At 41.0% G+C, this 19,330-nt stretch overlaps 2 protein-coding genes across 5 annotated transcripts in view; both read right to left on the bottom strand.

Annotated features, from left to right (window-relative positions):
* Ccdc77 (coiled-coil domain containing 77) overlaps positions 1-9,030 on the bottom strand; it is a 38,355-nt gene extending 29,325 nt beyond the window's left edge. For 2 of the 4 annotated variants that reach the window (XM_010630335.2, XM_010630338.2), the window contains exons 1-2: positions 8,865-8,936; positions 1,211-1,264 (exon numbers count right to left, since the gene is read on the bottom strand). In XM_010630335.2, coding sequence (XP_010628637.1) covers positions 1,211-1,248 — 38 coding nt within the window. In that variant the 5' untranslated portion in view covers positions 1,249-1,264; positions 8,865-8,936. Of the gene's footprint in view, positions 1-1,210; positions 1,265-3,746; positions 3,824-8,864; positions 8,937-8,979 lie in introns of those variants that run through there. The other 2 variants (XM_010630337.3, XM_010630336.2) reach the window with 2 other exon arrangements.
* Positions 1,008-8,940, bottom strand: LOC104866426 (E3 ubiquitin-protein ligase makorin-1-like). Its single transcript, XM_010630339.2, is given in 6 exon segments — positions 1,008-1,638; positions 1,641-1,661; positions 1,664-1,730; positions 1,732-2,881; positions 3,747-3,832; positions 8,865-8,940. Coding segments are annotated over 5 exon segments (1,368 nt in total). The 5' UTR covers positions 3,770-3,832; positions 8,865-8,940; the 3' UTR covers positions 1,008-1,531.
* Positions 9,031-19,330: the final 10,300 nt, after the last annotated feature.

The following is a 19,330-nucleotide window of genomic DNA, read 5'->3' as shown; positions in this document are numbered from 1 at the left end:
GACTAAAAGATCACTTAAAAACTAGTTTACTGTATAAACTAAGTAACCACATAGTAACAATGAGAATATTTAGTACTATAAAATATATAGTAAAGGAAACAACCAAATCAGCATCTGGAATTTGAATTGTGCAGATGACAAAAATGGTAAAAAGATTCTGGGTTAAGTTTTTGTTTGCTTTTAGCAAACAAGAGACTTAAGCTAACACAATGAAAATGAGAAAACAAATGATACAGAAGTAGAGAAACAGGTGAAAAATCAATCCAGTTTGGCTGTATGCAATTTACAATATAACAAACCAGACATCAGGGTGGAAAAATTTTATACCAGAAGCCCAGAGCCACAGTTAATGGATGTAGTTAATATATGCATTTCCTTCTAAATAAGCAAACACATAGATATATTAACATTTATTCGCATGCTGAGGGTGTAACTCAGTGATAGAGCATATACATGAAAGACCCTGGGATCAATTCTCATTTTGGGGGATGGGTGGGGGGACTTAAGCAGCATAAAGAAAAAAACCCAACATTTTTCTCAATTATTGAAAGTTTTTTGGACTCAGTGGTAGCACATCTGACAGGCATAAAGACCTAGATTCAATCTCCAACATTACAAATTAAGAGGTAAAAAAGCTTATGACATAGTTGTACTTAATGTTTCGTATTTTCAGAAGGTATTGCCTTTTAACAATACTGAGAAATAGGTTAACATATGAACTAAGAAATACTTCTGCTATGGATGAGAGCTGTGGCACTAAGGAATAATGAGGTATTATCAGTAAGCAGGTGGCAGAACCAAAAATAAAGTTCCATGTGTGGATGTGGGTTGTTCTCTGTGATCCAGGATCTACTGATTAGCCTTATGCCCCATCCACCCAAACTGAATGAATCCTGAACTGGGGGGTGGTTTTGTTTTGTACATTTTTTGACAGGGTTTTGCTATGTAATTCAGGCTGGTCTCAAACTCATAGCAATCCTCCTGCCTTAAGTCTCCCAAGTACTGGGATTACTTATAGGCATGTGCCACTATGCCCAGCGTGAATGAGTTCTAACATTAAATTTTAAGAATAGAGAAATGAGATATTATATAGTTCCAATCAAGATTTAGGAAGTATGTCTCCAAAACTCTTCTAAGTCCTATGCTAACTTGATCTAAGGTTACAAAAGTCTTGATTTTTTAACAATTGGAAAATAAACAAATGTCTTACTTTCTGCAGACAGGGGTGCGTGTCAGGGTAAAGTTCATGCTGTCTTATTCACACCTATCAAATAACAAGAATTCATAATGAGACTCTAGGAACAGAAAAAACACACATGGGATACAGACTGGTTCCCTCTCTAACATTTCCCTATTTGCCTCCTGAAGACAATGTTTTATTATTTATTTATTTTCTAACTTAAAGACTTTTTTAAACAGACAACACACTCTTGGCTAAGTGGGGTGGAGAGCAGGTCCTGGTAAGTGATCACAACAGCACATGCAGTTGAGAGACCTGCATTGGAAAGCAACGCACTGACACATGGCACAGTTACTGTCTAAGGCTCAGAAAGCCCTTCCATGCCACGCAAAGCCGCTGTACGTCCAAGTCATGAAAATCTTCCAGGTCATCATGAAACAAGTTCCACTCATTGCTCAGTCAGTTAGCTCATTGTCCCCAATTGGTATCTGCTTGATGATGGTACTTTCTGTCTCTGTGGCTCCTCTCCATGGCCATCAGGGTCTATCAGGGCATGCATGCTTGTAAAAACAGTTCCTTCCAAATAGGCAGTTTCCACGGCCTTCATCAAAATACCTGCATGCCTTGCTGCTCATTGCCTCCTTGTATTTCTGAATGAGTTTCTGCTTCTCTTCTTTCTCTTCCACCCAGTACTCACTTGGAATGACAAAGTGAGATGTGATACGGCACTCAGGGCAGGCCTTTATGATCTCACTGTCAAACTGCTTAGCACTCCTCCACTCTCGAATACACTTGAGACAGTAGGTGTGGTTGCAGTTGGACAGGATGCCGAAGCGGCGCTCACTGGGATTGGCTTTCTCATACACCACCTCCATGCAGATGTCACACGCCATGTCCTTACTGCGCTGCACGGCAAAGGACACCTCCATGTCCTTCTCATGGGCCTCAATGCAAGATTTTATATGCTGGGACCTCTGGGCTGTATCCATCGGGTGCAGGGCCTGCAGCCCACACAAGTCGCAGGTATCACCGTGCAGGTATACGCAGTTCTCCCCACTGCGACACTCTCCCATGGCAGCATAGGTGCAGAGCTGCTTCTTGGTCCTCATCATGGGCTCTTTCTCAGACTCTGCCTTGGGCACTGAACCCTGCACAGGAGCCTCTGGGCAGGCAAGGGCAGTGCGGCCTCGGTAGGGCTGCCCAGGCACGAACTCAATGGCATTCGCCCAGTCCTTGGAACCTGGGCCTATGGCTGGCAAGTTCACATTTCTGGACTCAGCCTCATTCGTATTCATCTCCACAAGTGGTCCAGCGATGGAGGAGAGACTTGAGGAAATAACAAGGGATGGTTCTGCAGTTAGATCTGTAGCAGCTGCTTCTTCCTGTTTCAGTGGTTTTCTGTGCTCATATCTGCAGCAGTCTCCACATACACAGTAGCCTCGCTGGAAAGACTTGCACACTACACCATACGGACTCTCGGAGTGACAGGTATCTCCTTCCTTACAAACCCCATGTATGAAATGCCCCGCTTCCCCACTCGGGAACACGGTCTCACTGCTGCTGCTGGTGCTGTGCTCAGGAGATGACAGAGCTCTTGAAGTCTCACCGGCCTTTTGCTTCTTTCTAGGTTGTCCCGGAGCAAACTGCTTTTTTCTCTTTAACTGCTTGCCAGCTTCACTGTCAGAATCGCTGTCTGAAGAGCTTGAAGGAAGAAGTCCCTTTGCGTTAGCCATTGACCCTCACCTGTGGTCCACAGCCTCCTGCTCGACAATATGATTTAAAATAGAATATTCCTTAAAGTCCTTTCAACTCCTAAATGCCTTTCAAATTTTCACAGGTATTCTTCATTATTATTTTCAAATACAATGAGAATGACAATGGATATTTGGATAAACACACATAGGAAGAAGTCTTCTCAGTATCAATGCTACCTGCAATAATGTAAAAACAAGTCCTTACACTGAAATACAGGAGGAGTTTCAGAAAAGGTTCTTTCCTTTTTTGTGTGTGTGTGAGAAATAGTTTGTTTCCCAGGCTGGTCTCAAACTCCCAGACTCAAATAGTCCTCCTGCCTCAGCCTCCTTTGTAGCTGGGAGTACATGTGTGCTATTCTACTCAGCTAGAAAACTCTCTAATAAATGAGACATAGTAATGAAAAGTAAAATAGAATACTATGCCAAATTTACAATGCTAAAAAGCTATTATTGTTTTTATTTGATGTGCTTTTTCTATTGCTTTATATTAACAAAAAAAAAGTTGCCTAGGATGTCTGAGGCCCTAGGTTCTATCCCTAGCACTAGAAGGACAAAACAAGAAAAACAAAAAAACAAGCTAGGCAGTGGCACAAGCCTATAATCTCAGCTAATTAGGAGGCTGATGCAGGAGGATAAGAAGTTTGAGGCTAGACTAATTTAGTGAGATTGTTTCAAAATAAAATTTTAGAAAGGCTGGGGATATTGCTGAGTGGTAGAGTGCTTGCCTAGCATGCTTCAATCCTCAACATTATAAACAAAAAACAAAATATAACAAAAACCATTTGAATTATATTAGCAAAACAAAAAATTACCTATAAATTTTTAAAAGGTTCATTCACAATCTTCATTTTAATCAGTAGTAAGATCAGGAGCTCCTCTATTTTGATGGCACATACACCTCACAGTTGGGAAGAAATACCACTGTTACATGATTTTAAGAGGAGTGGGGAAAAAGAGACTGGTCTCTCTTTGGCTTTGGTGAAAGCGTTCTTATCAAGCATGTTTTGTCTGTCCACTCTGATTCTGAGCAAGACAAAAAAAGATGAAATACTTTGTTCTTCTACCTGGTATATATCTGCTTACAATCTTTAGTCTTTTGGGGTAGACTTTTTTTTTTTTTTTTTTTTTTTAAGACAAGGTCTCACTATGTAGTTCAGGCTGTCCTTGAACTCATGATCCTCCTGCCTCAGTCTCCCAAGCGTTGGGGTTACAGGCAAGCCTTTTGGGGCAGAATTTTGTGGAAAAGTATGAAAAGGGACCATGGTTATCTCCATCTTCCTATCTAGAACTCCGTACCTTTCCCCACTATTTCCTAAAACCTCCCTTAATTTAGCTGCCAGGGCACTAACTCCTAGTTTTCCTCCTTCTTAATTAGTCATTACTTTTCAGCTAGTTCTTCCTCATCTTTCTATTCATTGCCTTGGTGACCTAATGAAGTCTCATGGGTTTTTGTTTTTTTTTCCTCTCATGGTTTTAAATACCAAGTGTATAATGGTTTTCAAATTCACACTTCAGCTGTGACTCTGCCCACTCCTCCAGAGCCAGGCATTTAACTGCCTCTCCCTGTCTGCACACTGCTAACAGGTCTCCCCAGCTTAACAAGTGTAAAACAGAGATCCTAACATACACCTCCCTTCAACAAAAGTGGCTCTTCTCTCAAATTCCTACATTCCAGTAATTAGTAATTCCACCCTGCCATTTGCTCATGACAAAACAAAATGAAACTTGGAGAAACTTTACTCCTTTCTTTGGCCTATGTACTATATTACAATCAAGTGGCAAACCCTATTGACTATAAATAAAAATATCCAGAATCTAGGCCAAGGATATGGTTCAGTGGTAGAACATCTGTCTATTGTGTATAAGGCCCTAGGTTTGATCTACTGGGGGGGGGAATCTAGGCTCTGACAACTACTCACTCATCCCCTCAACCATTACTGCCCTAGTCCAACTGTTACCTCTCGCTCCAATGACTACTTTTTTTTTTTTTTTTTTTTGAGAAGGTACCACTATGGTGCTCAGCCTGGTCTCAAGCTCACGGGTTTAAGTGGTCTCCCTCAACTTCCTGAGTAGCCGCAACTACCACACACTCAGCTAGAATAACCTTTATTTATTTATTTACTTTTTGTTGGGGCTGAAAATAGAACTCTGGGTAAATGTTCTACCACTGAGCTACATCCTCAGCCCTTTTCTATTTTTATTTTGAAACAGAGTCTCACTAAGTTGCCCAGGCTATCTCAAACTTGTGATTCTCCTGATTTAGCCTCCCAGGCTCTTGGAGCTAGAATTAAAGGCATGTTATCACCATAACCAGATACAACAGCCTCTTTTTTTTGTTGTTGTTTTTTTGAGACAGGGTCTCACTATGTAGTTGAGACTGACCTGGAACTCACTATGTAACCCAGGCTGGTCTCGAACTCAAAGCAATCCTCCTGCCTCAGCCTCCCGAGTGCTGGGATTACAAGCGTGTGCCACCATGCCCGGCCCTACAACAGCCACTTTATTGGTCTCTATGCTTCCATTCTGATCCCCAGCCCTTAGAGTCTGTTCTCAAAACAAAAGTTTCAGTGATTCTTTAAAACACAAGCTACAACACTTCTTTGCTCAAAAGTCTGCATGACTTTTTGTCTTACTCAGACAATCGAAGTCTTTAAAATGCCCTACAAAGACCTATAAGGTCTGGCCTCATCTATTACTCCCACTCTTCCTTGCCCAATGTTCCATGAATCACTGGCTTCTGCTGTTCTTCAGACATACCAGGCAAACTAGACTACAGAACCACTGCACTTCTAGTCCTGCCTATGATGATCTTTCCTCATCTATGTGGCTTCCTCTTTCCTCCTTCAGGCCTCAAATGTCATCTTGATGACGGAATCTTTTCTGATGCTCCAGCATCCCTTCATCCACTATCTTTGCTTCTTTTTTTTTATTATTATATATATTTTTGGTACTGGGGATTGAACTCAGAACCTTGCCCCTGCAAGGCAGGTGATGGAACCACTGAGCTAAATCCACAGCCCTATTTTTGCTTCTTTGTAACAACACTATCTGACAGTTCTCTACTGTATCCTACAGCAAGATACACAGATTCACCAAGGGTGGGGATTTTATTTGTGGTGTTCACTGACTTATGACCAATAAATAAAATAGTACCTGGCTTATAATAGATGTTCCATAAATATTTATTGCAAAAAGCTGTCTATCCTCACCTCTTTTTGCTTGCTTGTTCTCTTATGGTACTGGGGACTAAACTTGAGGAACACTGAACTACATCCCCATCCTTTTTTATTATTTTGACAATGGGTCTCATTAAGTTGCCCAGGTAGGTCTGAAACTTGTGATCCTCTTGCCTCAACCTCCCAAGAGGCTCACAAGTGTACACCACCCTACCTGGCTTGCCTTTAGCTTGACAATGCCTGTATATCTGAAGTTGCTCTTCTTGATGAGCAAACATCCAAATTGGTAAACTCTATTGCTCTTTTCAATTCTCATTCTCCTTCATCCAACACTAACTCCTTGACTTGTATGTTGCATTTGATATTATCACCCTTTCTGAAAAATATTGTAGTTTAGAGCTTGGACTTAGAAATCACACCGACGTGGGTTTGAGTCAAAGCTTTGGCCATATTAGCTGTTTATCTCAGGCAGTTGATACTCTCTAAACCTCTATGTCACAGGTTAGAGCAAGGATCAAATGAAATAATGAATAAAACAACAGGGCACAATGTTTAATGTATGTAAGCACTCAACAGAGGCCACTATTATCCCTGAAAAACTTACTCCCTTGGTTCAAAAGGTTCTGCCTTCAACTTTCTTATTTCCTCTATCCATTTCTCAGGAGATATCATTATTCCTACTGCTTTTGTAATTATCTCTATCATCTAAAATCTCACCTGGCATAGAATAACTAATCATTACATGGTGATAATCTCTCAACCTCTTGATCCTGAATTCCATTTACTACTGGCCATTTCTCCCTATTATGTCACATTACAGCTTGAGATGTCTAACTTAAAAAAAAGTAGCTACTTAAGTCACAAATATTTTAGCACCTCAAAGCTAACATTTCTGCTAGGCATGGCAATGAACGCCTGTTACCCCAGCATTCAGGAGGTTGAAGCTGGAGAATTACAAGTTTGAGTTCAGCCTGGACTAAATACCAAAACCCTTTCAAAGCAACCTAGACCTGGCAATTTAAATTCATAATGTGATTACTTTTTTTTTTTTTAACGTGGGGTCCTATGTGGCCTAGGTAGGCCGTGAACTCTTGAGCTCAAATGACCCTCACACAAGTCTCTTAAATACATGGGCAGGCATCACCTTGTCTAGCCATTTCTTTTCTAAAACCTTCCATCTAACCATATGAAAATTCTATGTATTCTCTCTTTACAATGACCATGTTAATTCCGAATCTCAACCTTCTTACCTGGACTACTATAATAGTTTAATGCCCAAGCCTTTTCCCAGTGTACTGGGGATTGAAGCCAGGAGCTTTACATTGAGCTACAGCTGTTTTGTTTTTGTTTTTGTTTTTTGTTTTAAATTTTGAGACAGGGTCTAGCTAAATCACTAAGTTGCTGAATCTGGGCTTGAACTGCTCAGCCTTCCAGAGTACTGAGATCACAGGCATATACCACCATACCAGGCTACTACCCCCACCCCTTATGGCCTCTAGACTATTTTCATTCTTTTCTTTTTGTGGTACTAGAGATCAAACTCAGGACCTTGCACTTGCAAGGCAGGTGTGCTGGCACTGAGCTAAATCCCCAGCCCTCTAGACTATTTTCTTAAAAATTATAAATTCATCAGTGGCTCAAAGATATTAATGTACGAGTTTTTTTTTCTAAACTAAAACCTCAGGATTCAGGTTTAATTGCAGTGTTGGTATCTTCTTATAAATAAATGGGTTCTGGGTACAGTTTGGGCACTCATCTCTAAAAGGTTCAACATCAGTATCAAATTAGTTTCCTCAACCTAGAATTCATGGCAGTCTACATAAGGTCCAAACCTATCTCTCACGCCTAATTTTCCTCTACTCCCCAAAAGCAATTCCACATAACTTCTTGCCTTCTGCACAGCTTCCCACCTTCTGAAATAGCTCCCTCCACAACCATCAAAATTGAGCTTAATAAAATCTAGTCTGCACAAGAAAATTAATCTTAAATAATATCTCCTCAGCCAGACATAATGGTGCACATCTGTAATCCCAGCACTTGGGAGGCTGAGGCAGAAGGATCACTGCGAATTTGAGGCCAGCCTGGGCTACATAGTAAGACCTTGTCTCAAAAAACAAAACAAAGGGCCGGGGATTTAGTTCAGTGGTTCTGCCGCCTGCCTCGCAAGCACAAGGACCTAAGTTCGATCCCCGGTACAATAAATAAATAAATAATCATCATCATCTCTCCATCTCTTTTCTGAGTGTCCCCAAAGTTATCTGACTGCAATTCTCTAAATATAGCTAAATATAGTTAAGTTATCTGTTGCTATAATTTTTCTCAAACGGGGTTTTTGTTTGGTTTTCTGTACTGGGTATTGAACCCAGGGCCTCGAGCACGCCAGGCAAGCGCTGTACCCGAGTTGCACTCCCAGACCGAAATTCACTTTATCCTCAACAACTTGGTTAGTTTCATGAAGCGCGGAAAAACGTGGGGTGAGGGAATATCTCAGGGCGTCCATATCCTGCGCTATTGTTTCCTACTTCATTCCGTTCTTGACTCCCTCATTGCCACAGCTCGCCAATCCCCTCCCAACCCCCCATATCTCGCCAAAAACTGTCCTCCGCTGATCCCCAACCCAATTAAGTACACCCAAGATTCAGGGTACTGTTCCTCCCTCACATTACTTCCACAGTTACTTCTCCCTAACTCTCTTTTCTTCCCACAGTCTCTTTTCCCAACCCTTTTCCCCTAAACCTGAAAATCTATACTCACGACACGGCGTCTCGGGGTCAGAAAACTCAACTGAAAAAACAAGTTAAAATAGGCAGCGTCGCGGCGCCACTGAGCGTCCACAAATATATCCAATCGCCCGCTATCTTACACTGACCTTTCGATGGAGCACCAATGGGGAGGCTGTTCACGTAGAAGCCCCTCCCATGGTGCCTTGCGTCTCGCTACGCAGAGGTCGTCGGGAAATGTAGTTTTCCTTCCTCACGTAGCTGTGTGCGGAAGACTGGCTGTGGCTGCCCCGCTCTTCCCACGCGGCACAAGTTCTGGTTTCGACTTGCTCAACTACCTTATATTTATAAAAATGTTGTAGAAAGGCGATGCATAATTGTGGAAAGGATCACTAGAGAACGTCGGGTATCTTGATACACACTATTATATAGTGTATACTAGAAGCTTGTCTTAATTAAAATATAATAAAGTTTCATTTTGAAATAAACAAAAGCATGGCTCTAGAAATTGAAGATTCCAAAAGAATGGTTTCTCCCTTCACCCACCTGGTGACCTAAAACAAGGATAGAATACAGGGATTAATTTTTCTGGCTAGGAGATATTGCTTCTTTTTCCGGAGATGTGTGAGAAACTACTTAAATCATGTAAGTTCAAAACTCATATTTTTAGTGTGAGACACAAAGTCTCACTTACACTTCACGTAGCGTGAACAGCCGAATAGGCCTCCACGATGGTGGGTCCTATAGCCCAATGAGGCTCCGGGAGCGCGATGGAGGAACGAGAAACCCAGGAAGGAACACACCAGGCTAGATGGTAAATAAACCTTTATTAGTCTGGCCAGATGGCACTCCCAGAGCCAGGTAGCTCAGAGAGGCACCAGCTCAGGGGCTGAGGTCCTTTTTATAGGGGGGGTAAAAAGGGGGGTTAACATGTTAAACTTGCAGGCAGGAGACAAAGGTCTGTTGACTTGAGTTGGTGGTCAGCAGTCAAGTACTCAGCAGTCACACATTGATGATTAACAGATATTTATAGGATGGTTCAAAGGCCACCAAGACATTCAGGATGAGCAAGCAGTTCAATAATTAACTTGGGGTCTCTATGTATTCCATAGTATAGAACCACTAACTAACTTACACGTTAATTCGGATCCGGATTTCAAACAGTACAAGATTGACTTACCTTTAGAGGTCGGGGCTATGGCTACAATGGGAGGGGGTTAGAGCGCTGTCTCCTAGGCCCTTTGTCATTTAGCATGGGATGTAATTTAGGTCTTACATTAGAAGAGCAGGAAAAAAGTAAGGAAAGAAGCACTTGAGTAGTAGCTACTGCTATGGAAAAGCTAGAAATCTTCACTGGTATTAAATCTTAAATGTACTTATATGGAATTCACCATCTCCCAAACCTGTTTTTTCTCTCTTGTGACTTTTCTCAGTTATGTCAGGATATTCTCAGGCATCTTCTCTCATTATCTTTGTCTATTTCCTTTGTTTTGGCCACTACTTTTTTAAAATCAAGTTATGATGAGCCCATCTCCATACTGGTTCTCATATAGTCTCCTATTTATTCTGTGTTTCAGTACCTTTCACTTTAGGCTTGCAGCCGCTCCTGCCCTTTACTGTTTTTCTTCTTCCTTCTCCTTTTCCTCTTTCTCCTTCTTTTCATTTTCTTTCTTATCTTCTGCCTCTTATTGTTTTAAGTGGTATTGGGGTTGAACAGGGCCAAGCACGCCATTCCGAGTTATATTTTCAACCCCAAACCTCCAGCTTTTTGTTTTTCCCCCCAATTTTGAGACAGAGTCTCACTGAATTGCCCAGACTGGCTTCAAACTTGGTTTTGATTTTTGTTTGTTATTGCTGCTGCTGTTGTTGTTGTCCTTGAGGTTTGAGACAGTGTCTTGCTGTGTAGCTCAGGCTGGCCTTGAAATCACTATGTAGCCCAGGCTAGCCTCCAACTCCCAGCAATCCTCTTGCCTCAGCCTCCCCAGTGCCAGTAATACAGGTGTCACAACCACACCCAGTCTCAAACTTTTTATTTTTTTAATTAATTTTATTGGTGTACTTTTGATCACATTCATCATAGGGGATTTGTACCTGTATATAATATATCTTGATTCTTTTTTCTTTCCCCTTTCTCCTCTCCTCCCTTAAAACTTGTTTTTTGTTTGTTTGTTTATTTGTTTGTTTTTTTGTATGTAGTTGAGACTGACCTAGAAGCACTATGTAGCCCAGGCTGGTCTTGAACTCACAGTAATCCTCCTGCCTCAGCCCCCTGAGTGCTAGGATTACAGGCGTGCACAACCACACCCGGCTCTTTAAAACTTGTTTTTAAAATTTTGTTTTGTTTTAGATAGAATCTCTGCAGTCCAGGCTGGCCTTGAGCTTGATATGATTCCCTTGCCTCAGGTGTCACAGGCGTACACCACTGCACCAGGCTCATGGTTTTTGTTTTATTTTTCTGTGTGTATGCAGTACTGACTATTAAACATAGGGCCTTTGAACTAAGCTATATTCTAGCCCTTTTATCTGTTTTATTTTTAGACAGTCTTGCTGTGGCATTAAATTGCCTGAAGCTGGGCTCAAATTTGTGATCCTCCTGCCTCAACCTCTCACAGTGCTGGGATTATAGGCACACACTACCATGACTGGCTTCATATGTGTGTCTAAATAATTTGTACGATGAAGTAGAAACCATATATGAAGCACTTCTGCTGTATACAGGAATGAGAGAGTTTTCTCAAGGAAAAGCACCTACTAGCTGAGCAAGTCACTTTTTTCATAGGATACTGGAAATACTAGCAAAATGATGGCTATATGGAGTTTGGTATTAGAAGACGTATTCTTGAAAATGAGCAGAATGAGTTCAATAGAAACAATTTATAGTATTTGTTGGCAATGACAAATTTTGAGCTTTCAAGTAAAAATTATAATTTTAGAAAACTTTTCCTTTTTTGTCCAGGTATGGAACTCAGGACCTTGTGCTTACAAGGCAGGTGCAGTGCCTCTGGGCCAAATTCCCAGCCTGGAAAACTTTTTTTGAGACAAGGTGTTGCTGTGGAGTTCAGGCTGGCCTTCAACTCACTTTGGACCCCAGGCTGGCCTCAAACTCATGGCGATCCTTCTACTTCAGCTCCCCAAGTGCCGGGATTATAAGCATGCAGCACCATATCTAGCCTTTTGAAAAACTTCTGTCATAACATGAGTTTGACAGCTTCCCAAGTGTCTGATTGAATGATATTTTTGTTTTGTTTTGTTTTTCTAGTACAGCAGAGTCTTCACACTGAGCCATGAGCTATGTCCTCAGATTTCTTTTTTTAAATAGGCTTTCACTAGGTCACTAAAATGCCCACCCTGGGCTCAAACTTGTGATTCTCTTACGTCAGCCTTTCAGAGTGCTGGAATTATAGGTGTGTATCTGAATGCCTGGCTTAATGGCGATATTTTCATTATTCTTTGTGTGTGTGTGTGTGTGTGTGTGTGTGTGTGTGTGTGTGTTGAACCCATGGGTGTACTACTACTGGGCTACATCCCCAGACTTTTACAAAATTTTTATTATGAGAAGGTCCCACTAAATTGCCTAGGCCGGCTTCAAACTGGTGAACCTCCTGCCTTAGTCTTCTGAGTAGCTGGGATTATAGATGCACACTACTATCCCTGGCTGGCAAAGAATTTTTGACAGGACACCCCAGAGAGACAGACAGACAGACAGACAGACAGACACACACACACACACACATGAACCATAAAAGATGTGTAATTTTTTTCATTATAATTAAAGAAAGAGCAGCCCCTGACTGAGAAAAAAAATATTCACAGTGCATACAACTGACCAAAAAAAAAAAAAAAAACTGCTTTCCAAAATATGCAAAGAACTCTTACAACTCAATAAGAGAACAAACAATTCAGTAAAAACCATGGGCCGGGCTGGGGATTTAGTTTAGTGTTTTTGCTGCATGCTTTGCAAGCACAAGGACCCGAATTTGGTCCCTGGTACAAAAAAAAAGTGGGGGGAGGCAAATGGGCTGGAGATTTACCTTAGTGGTTGTACTGCCTGAGTTCGATCCTGGTACCAAAGAAAAAACCAAAATACCATAAAGGGAAGGCTTTAATACTCTTTTTTTTTTTTTTTTTTTTTTTTGAGCTACCTTTGAACTTTCTCGGTAGCCCACGCTGGAAACATGCTGTCGTCTTACCTCAGCCTCCAGAGCTAGGACTGGGGCTGCAACTGTGCACTACTATACCCAATTGCTTCTCTCTTCCAACTGTAGATCAACATGATCATGGATTTTCTTCATGATAGAATTGTTTTGTTTATTTGGTTTTTTTGTTTGTTTGTTTGTACTGGGGATCAAACACAGGTCCTTGAGCTTGCGAGGCAGACAGTGGAACCACTGAGCTAAATCCCCAGTAGGAGTTTTTTCATGTATTTCAACCAAGACAACATCTTACAAGAGAATGAATGCGGAAAGAGTTATGAGAATCCAGCTCGAAAGGTTAACAGAATTTTCAAACAATGTAAACCAATGCTACTTTTATCACTAATTTTTTTTTGTTTTAGAAAGTGTAGTTTTTATTCTTAAGAAAATTTAAAAGTATGTTTGTGTTAGCGTGTTATAAGCTTATTTCATTTTACATTAATAAACATTTCTTAGTTTTTTTTGTTTGGTTTGGTTTTGGGTTTTTTGGGTACTGAGGATCAAACTTAGGACTTAGCGTTTGTGAGGCAGGTGATGGAACCACTGAGGTAAATCCCTGGCCCCATTTGTTAGTTTTTAATTGTTAATACATGGTAAATCTGTATAGCTATATCTATCTATAACATATAATTGATAATTTTAGGGGTATTCAATAATTTTTAAGAGTATTAAAAAGACCCTAGCACCATAATTTTGAGGCTCACTGGTAAAAATTACTTGCAACACAAAATGGCATTTCTGTCTTTTGTAGTATTGGAGATTAGAACACAGGACCTCATGCATGCTAGGCAATAGTCTACCACATGTTGGGGCCCTCAGCCCCCACTCGCATTTGTGGAGACAGGTTCCTTAAGTGTTGGGGCATGAGAGGACAAACGGCCGAATGTCCCTGAATGCTGGTTCTCACTGGGGTACAGGTGTTCCAAAGGCGATGTGCTGGAGCCAAGTCCCTTGACCCACAAACAATCCCCTAATTCCTTCTTTGTTCTCATTCTCAGTTTACACTCCCTTTTAGTCATAGACAGATGCTTTCTTATCAAGATGTTCTGTCTTTAGTTTGAACAGTGTGTATCTGCTCGTAGCTTCTTGTGACTGCTGTTCGTGCCTCCTTGTGACTGTTTTTAATCATCAAACCACTGTGATCAAGCTTTTGTGTGTGGCCTTGAAACTGCTGTAAAGACCCTGGATGAGAAATAAACTTTGCCATTAGCCATCAGCTTTCGGTCATTCATTGTGTCCGTGGTCGTCTCCCCAAGCCCCCTCCTCTAGAAGGAAACCCCAACACTTAAGCATCCCATGCTGGCTTTGAACTCACCATCCTCCTGCTTTAGTCTTTGAAATAATTCAGTTACTTCTGCCATTGTGCCTGGCCAAAATGGCATCTCTATAAAAATTCAATACTAGGATCAAGTATTTAGCTAAGTGGTGCTGCTGCCTGCCTCACAAGTGAAAGGTCCTGAGTTCAATTCCCGGTACAAAAAAACAAAAATTAATTCTTTTGACTTTTCCTTCTCTGAAATTTGCCTTCCCAACTAATCTGATTTTGTGGTCTTAATATATTTTTAAAAATTGGATAAGGGCATGGTGCCTATGTATTGTCTCAGGTATTTGGAAGGCACCTGTGCTCACCACTATACCACCAATGCTGCACTTGTCTCAGGTATTTGGTTTTGGTTTTATTTGTTTTTTGGTACCGGGGATTGAACTCGGGTCCTTGCGCTTGCAAGGCAGGCCACCGAACCGCTGAGCTAAATCCCTGGCCTTGTCTCAGGTATTTGGAGGGTTAAGGGAGGAAGATTGCTTGAATGCCAGAGTGGGAGATTGACCTGGGCAAATTATCAAGACTCTGCTGTGAGAAGAAAAAAGAGAAAATAGAAGAGAAAAGCTGGTTCAGCAGTTTATGCCTGTAAGTCATCACAACGGTTAGGGAGGCTGAGGCAGGAGGATATGTGCCCAAGGCCCTGAGCAAATGTGAGTATCATTTGGGCAATTCAGTAACACCCTGTTTCAAAAGGGGGGAGGGTAGCGATATAACACCCCTGGGTTTGATCCCCAATACAAACAAATGCAAAAAAAACCAGAGACTACAGCCATGCTGAATTTTTATTTTCTTTGAACCAGGGATCAAACTCAGGTCCTTATGCTTGCGAGGCAGGCAGGCAGAACCACTGAGCTAAATCCCTGGCCCAGCCCTGTTTTATTTTTTTGTCTCACTATGTAGTTTGGACTGGCCTTGAACTCAATAGGTAGTTCATTACTGTAAAGATACAGTAATGACCCTTACAATAATGATTCTCACATGGGTGTGGTAGAGTTCACCTACCCACCCTGAGGAGAACAGCAGAGTCTGAGGTGGGTGAAACTTGAGATTTTTCCATCCCTGTCAGAAATGTTGACTGCTCTTATTTTACATATTTACAGCTAGCTCAAGTACTTGTATTGTGGCAAATAAAAGTGACTGAGAATCATTAGTCTATGGTTCTATATTCCACTAGAGAGACAGTTGAAAATAAAATAATAGGTAAGTATAACTTGAAAAAGTAAAGAATAAATAGGACCAGTCAGAGCTTTTAGGGCTTTGAGCTTCTACTGAGGGTATATCAGGGTCTCATTATTCTATTAATTCTGAAGCAAAACTATTATATTTTAATTGAATGTTTGATGAAGCAAACTATTTCAGTGATTGCTTTACTTATCGCTACATTTTAGATATGCATAATGATAACACTCACCTTAAGAAATTTGTACCTGACCATGCTATATTTGCTTCTTTTTTTTTTCCCATTTCCCTCCCCACCCTGCTATCATTCTTCCCCTCCTTATTTACAAAAACTTTGTTTTCATTTTTTCCTTCTATTCTTTTTTCTTGTCCCTTATTTATTTCCCCCTCCTCCTGCCTTTGCTCCCCTTCTCATTTGAACACTTTCTTCCCATTTCTCAGTATCTATTATACATTTTGATCCTTATTTCCATTTTTGTTTTTCACATCAGAGAAACAACACAGTATTTAAATGTGTGTATGATTTATTTCACTTAAGGGTACAGTCTCAAGGTGCATCCATTTAGCTAGAAATATCTCAAGCTTATTCTTCTTCACAGCAGAGTAGTATTTTTCATTGTATTAAAAAAACACTTTATCCCTTCATCAGTTGATAGACATTTGGACTGTTTCCAAGATTTAGGTATTACAAACTGTGCCACTATAAACATGGGTGGGCAGATATCATTGTAATATGATGCTTTTAATTATTTTGAGAAGATAACAAGAAGGGTAATAGCTGGATCAAGTTTTAGTTTTTTAAAGAATCTCCACACTGATTTCCTTAGTGGTTGTACCAGTCAACACTCTTACCAACATCAGAGAAGGGTCCCTTTTTCCCCATATCCCTGCCAGCATTTGTTATTGGTTGATTTCTTTTGTTTTTGATTTCTTCATTAAGTTTGTTGGTACATTCAAACAATACAGTTACATTTATATTGGATCTTGTACCTTTACATGCTATATCTTGGTTCTTATTTTTCCCCATACCCCTGTCCTCCCTTTATGCCCTTCACCCTTCCCTATTTGCAAAGACTTTATTTCCATTTTTTCATTTTTTTCGTATTTTTTCTTTTCCCTGATTTCTTGACAGCAGCCATTCTTTCTGGATCAAGATGGAATTTCAATGTTGTTTTAATTTGCATCTCTCAAATGACCAGTGATGTTGAACATTTTTTCATATATTTATCTGCCATTTCTACTTCTTCATCTGAGAAGTGTTTATTTAGTTCAGGTGCCCATTTTTGGATTGGGTCTTTAAATCTCTGGGGAGGATCTTTTTTTTTTTCAGTTTTTTCTTTTGTTTTGCTTTATTTTGTTTTTTGGTGACAGGGATTGAACTCGGGACCTTGCGCTTTTGAGTTCTTTTATACATGTATTCTAGATATTAGTCCTTTGAGGAACAGTTGGCAAAAACTTTTCTCACACCGTGGGTTGTGTCTTCACTCTGTTGGTGATTTCTTTTGTGATGTTAAAGCTTTTTAATAAGATGAGATCCCAGTTGTTGATTCTTTGTGATACTTCCCATGCAATTGAAGTTTTGTTCATAAAGTCTTTGTCTATACCCCTGTCTTCAAAAGTTCTACCTAATCTATCTTCCAACATATTTAGTGTTTCTGTTTTAATATTTAGATATTTGACCCTTTTTGACATTAGTTTAGTGCATGGTGAAAGATATGGGTCTAGTTTCAATCTTCAGCACGTGGAAAGCCAGTTTTTCCAGTACCATTTATTAAAGAGGCTATCTTTCTTCCAGTGAAGGTGTTTGGCTCTTTTGTAAAAGATAAGGCAGCTGAGTATGTTTGAAGTTGACTCTACATCTTCTAATCTGTTCCACTGATCCTCAGGGTTTTGTTTTTTTTTTGCTAGTACCATGCTGGTTTTTGTTTGTTTATTTGTAAAGGGGTCGGGGTTTATTTGGCCTACAGTTTGTGGAGGTTTCAGTCCATAACCAGCTGGCTCCACAGCAGGAATAACAGACAGGCATGGCAGAGCAGAAACAACATGGCACTCACAAGGCAGCAAAGGTAACAAGAGAGAATTAACAGGGTCTCCCTGCCCTTTTATCTTATTCAGACTACTTAGGGTGGGTATCACTCACAGTTTTAATCCTACTGTCCTTGAGCCTAGCATTGCATCATGAATCAATTCTAGCTGCACACACTTTAGATCAAGCCTATGACCATGTGAGGCTTTGGGGGGACATCTAGAGATCCAAACTATAACATTCTGTGCCTGCCCCCCACAAAGACTCATGTACATTCCTTTAAACAAAAGGCATTTAGGGCCAGAGATTTGGTTCAGTGGTTCTGCTGCCTGCCTCGCAAGCACAAGGACCCAAGTTCAATCCCTGGCACGCCCCTAAAAAAAGGCATTTAGTCCATTTCTAAGTGTTGCCAAAATCTGAACCATTTTAGCATTGCTGAAAAGTCCAAACCCACAGTCTCTCTGAGATTTAAGCCAAACTCTTAACTGCAGGCCATATACAAATGAAAAGAAAGTCAAACATTTCCAACATTCAATGGCATAAGACATTACCATTCCAAAAGGTACAGACAGAAGGATATGAAGGAATGAGGCCACAGTAAGTCCAAAATCCAGTAGGGCAAGCATGAAATCCCACAGTTCTATTTCCAGCATCCCCAGCAATCTCTGGCAAGTTGTGAAGTGAACTCTAAAGGGCTCGGGTGGCTCTGCCTCTATGGCACTTCTGGTGGTTGTAGCTCCCACAACTTCTCTCTAGGGCCAGGTTTGATCCCTCCTTGCAGTTTTCCATAGATGATCCATGCTCCTGCTTCTCCAAACTTCTGGGTTCTCCATTGCACCTCTGGCTTCACATTCACAGTTTCACATACTGCCCTCTCAGTGGCGCACTGCCTGGCCTCCCAGGCCTTGTGAAATCTGGACGGAAGTCTTCCTGACTCAACAGCTCTTGCATTCTTCACACACCTAAAACCAGCACCACGTGATAATGCCAGCTGGAGCAGTAGTAGCCAGGCTTCATTCTCGGTTGGCTATAGGGGTCAGGTGCCTGGATCACTGAGCACTCTGAACCCAATCCTGGGAACAAATTGCCACCATTTTGGAACAACTTCCCTAGGCTGCTGCCATTCTCTCTCTGGGGCTTTCTTCTCAAAGAAAAATCTTCCACCTTTACAACTCTGAGATTAAAGAGTAGAGTCCTGCTGCTTCCTGTGATGCCCTCAGGCCATTTTTTTCTATTCTCCTATTCCTTCTTAGCAGTCAATATCTCCTCTGCTCTATCTTTGCAGTCCACAACTTTACTAGAGCTTCCTCTCTGGCCATACTCCAAATGTTTTAAATCATTCTTCTGGGCTTTTTGCTCTTGATTCTCAACATAGATCTGTCTTTAAAAAACCCAACAGTAGCCATGACACCACCTCAATATTCAACTGCCTTGAAATTTCTTCCACAAGATTAATTAGTCTACTGCTCCAAATCTCAGTCTCAGGCAGTCTTTGGACATGAACAAAATGCAGACAAACTTTCTGCCAAGCAATAATATACAACATCTGGAGTCTAGTAGCCAATGCAGTCCTTCCCAGCAGAAACCTCTTGACTATGGTCTTTGTCAGCTTTCTGGTCTGATCTCTGGCCATAATCTTCCATACAGAGAAGGCTAAGGCATTCCTGCTATTGTAGTCTCCGGATATTTCCTAACTTTCCCCCTTTCCACAAAATAGTTCCAAAGGCTTGTGAGCTACATGGCCAGGTAATGTCACAACAACAACCCCACTTCTCTGGTAC

Source organism: Fukomys damarensis, unplaced genomic scaffold (assembly GCF_012274545.1).
Source record: "Fukomys damarensis isolate Sample0158 unplaced genomic scaffold, DMR_v1.0_HiC HiC_scaffold_5, whole genome shotgun sequence".
In the NCBI taxonomy this organism is placed as follows: domain Eukaryota; kingdom Metazoa; phylum Chordata; class Mammalia; order Rodentia; family Bathyergidae; genus Fukomys; species Fukomys damarensis.
This window is presented reverse-complemented; position numbering and strand designations above follow the sequence as displayed.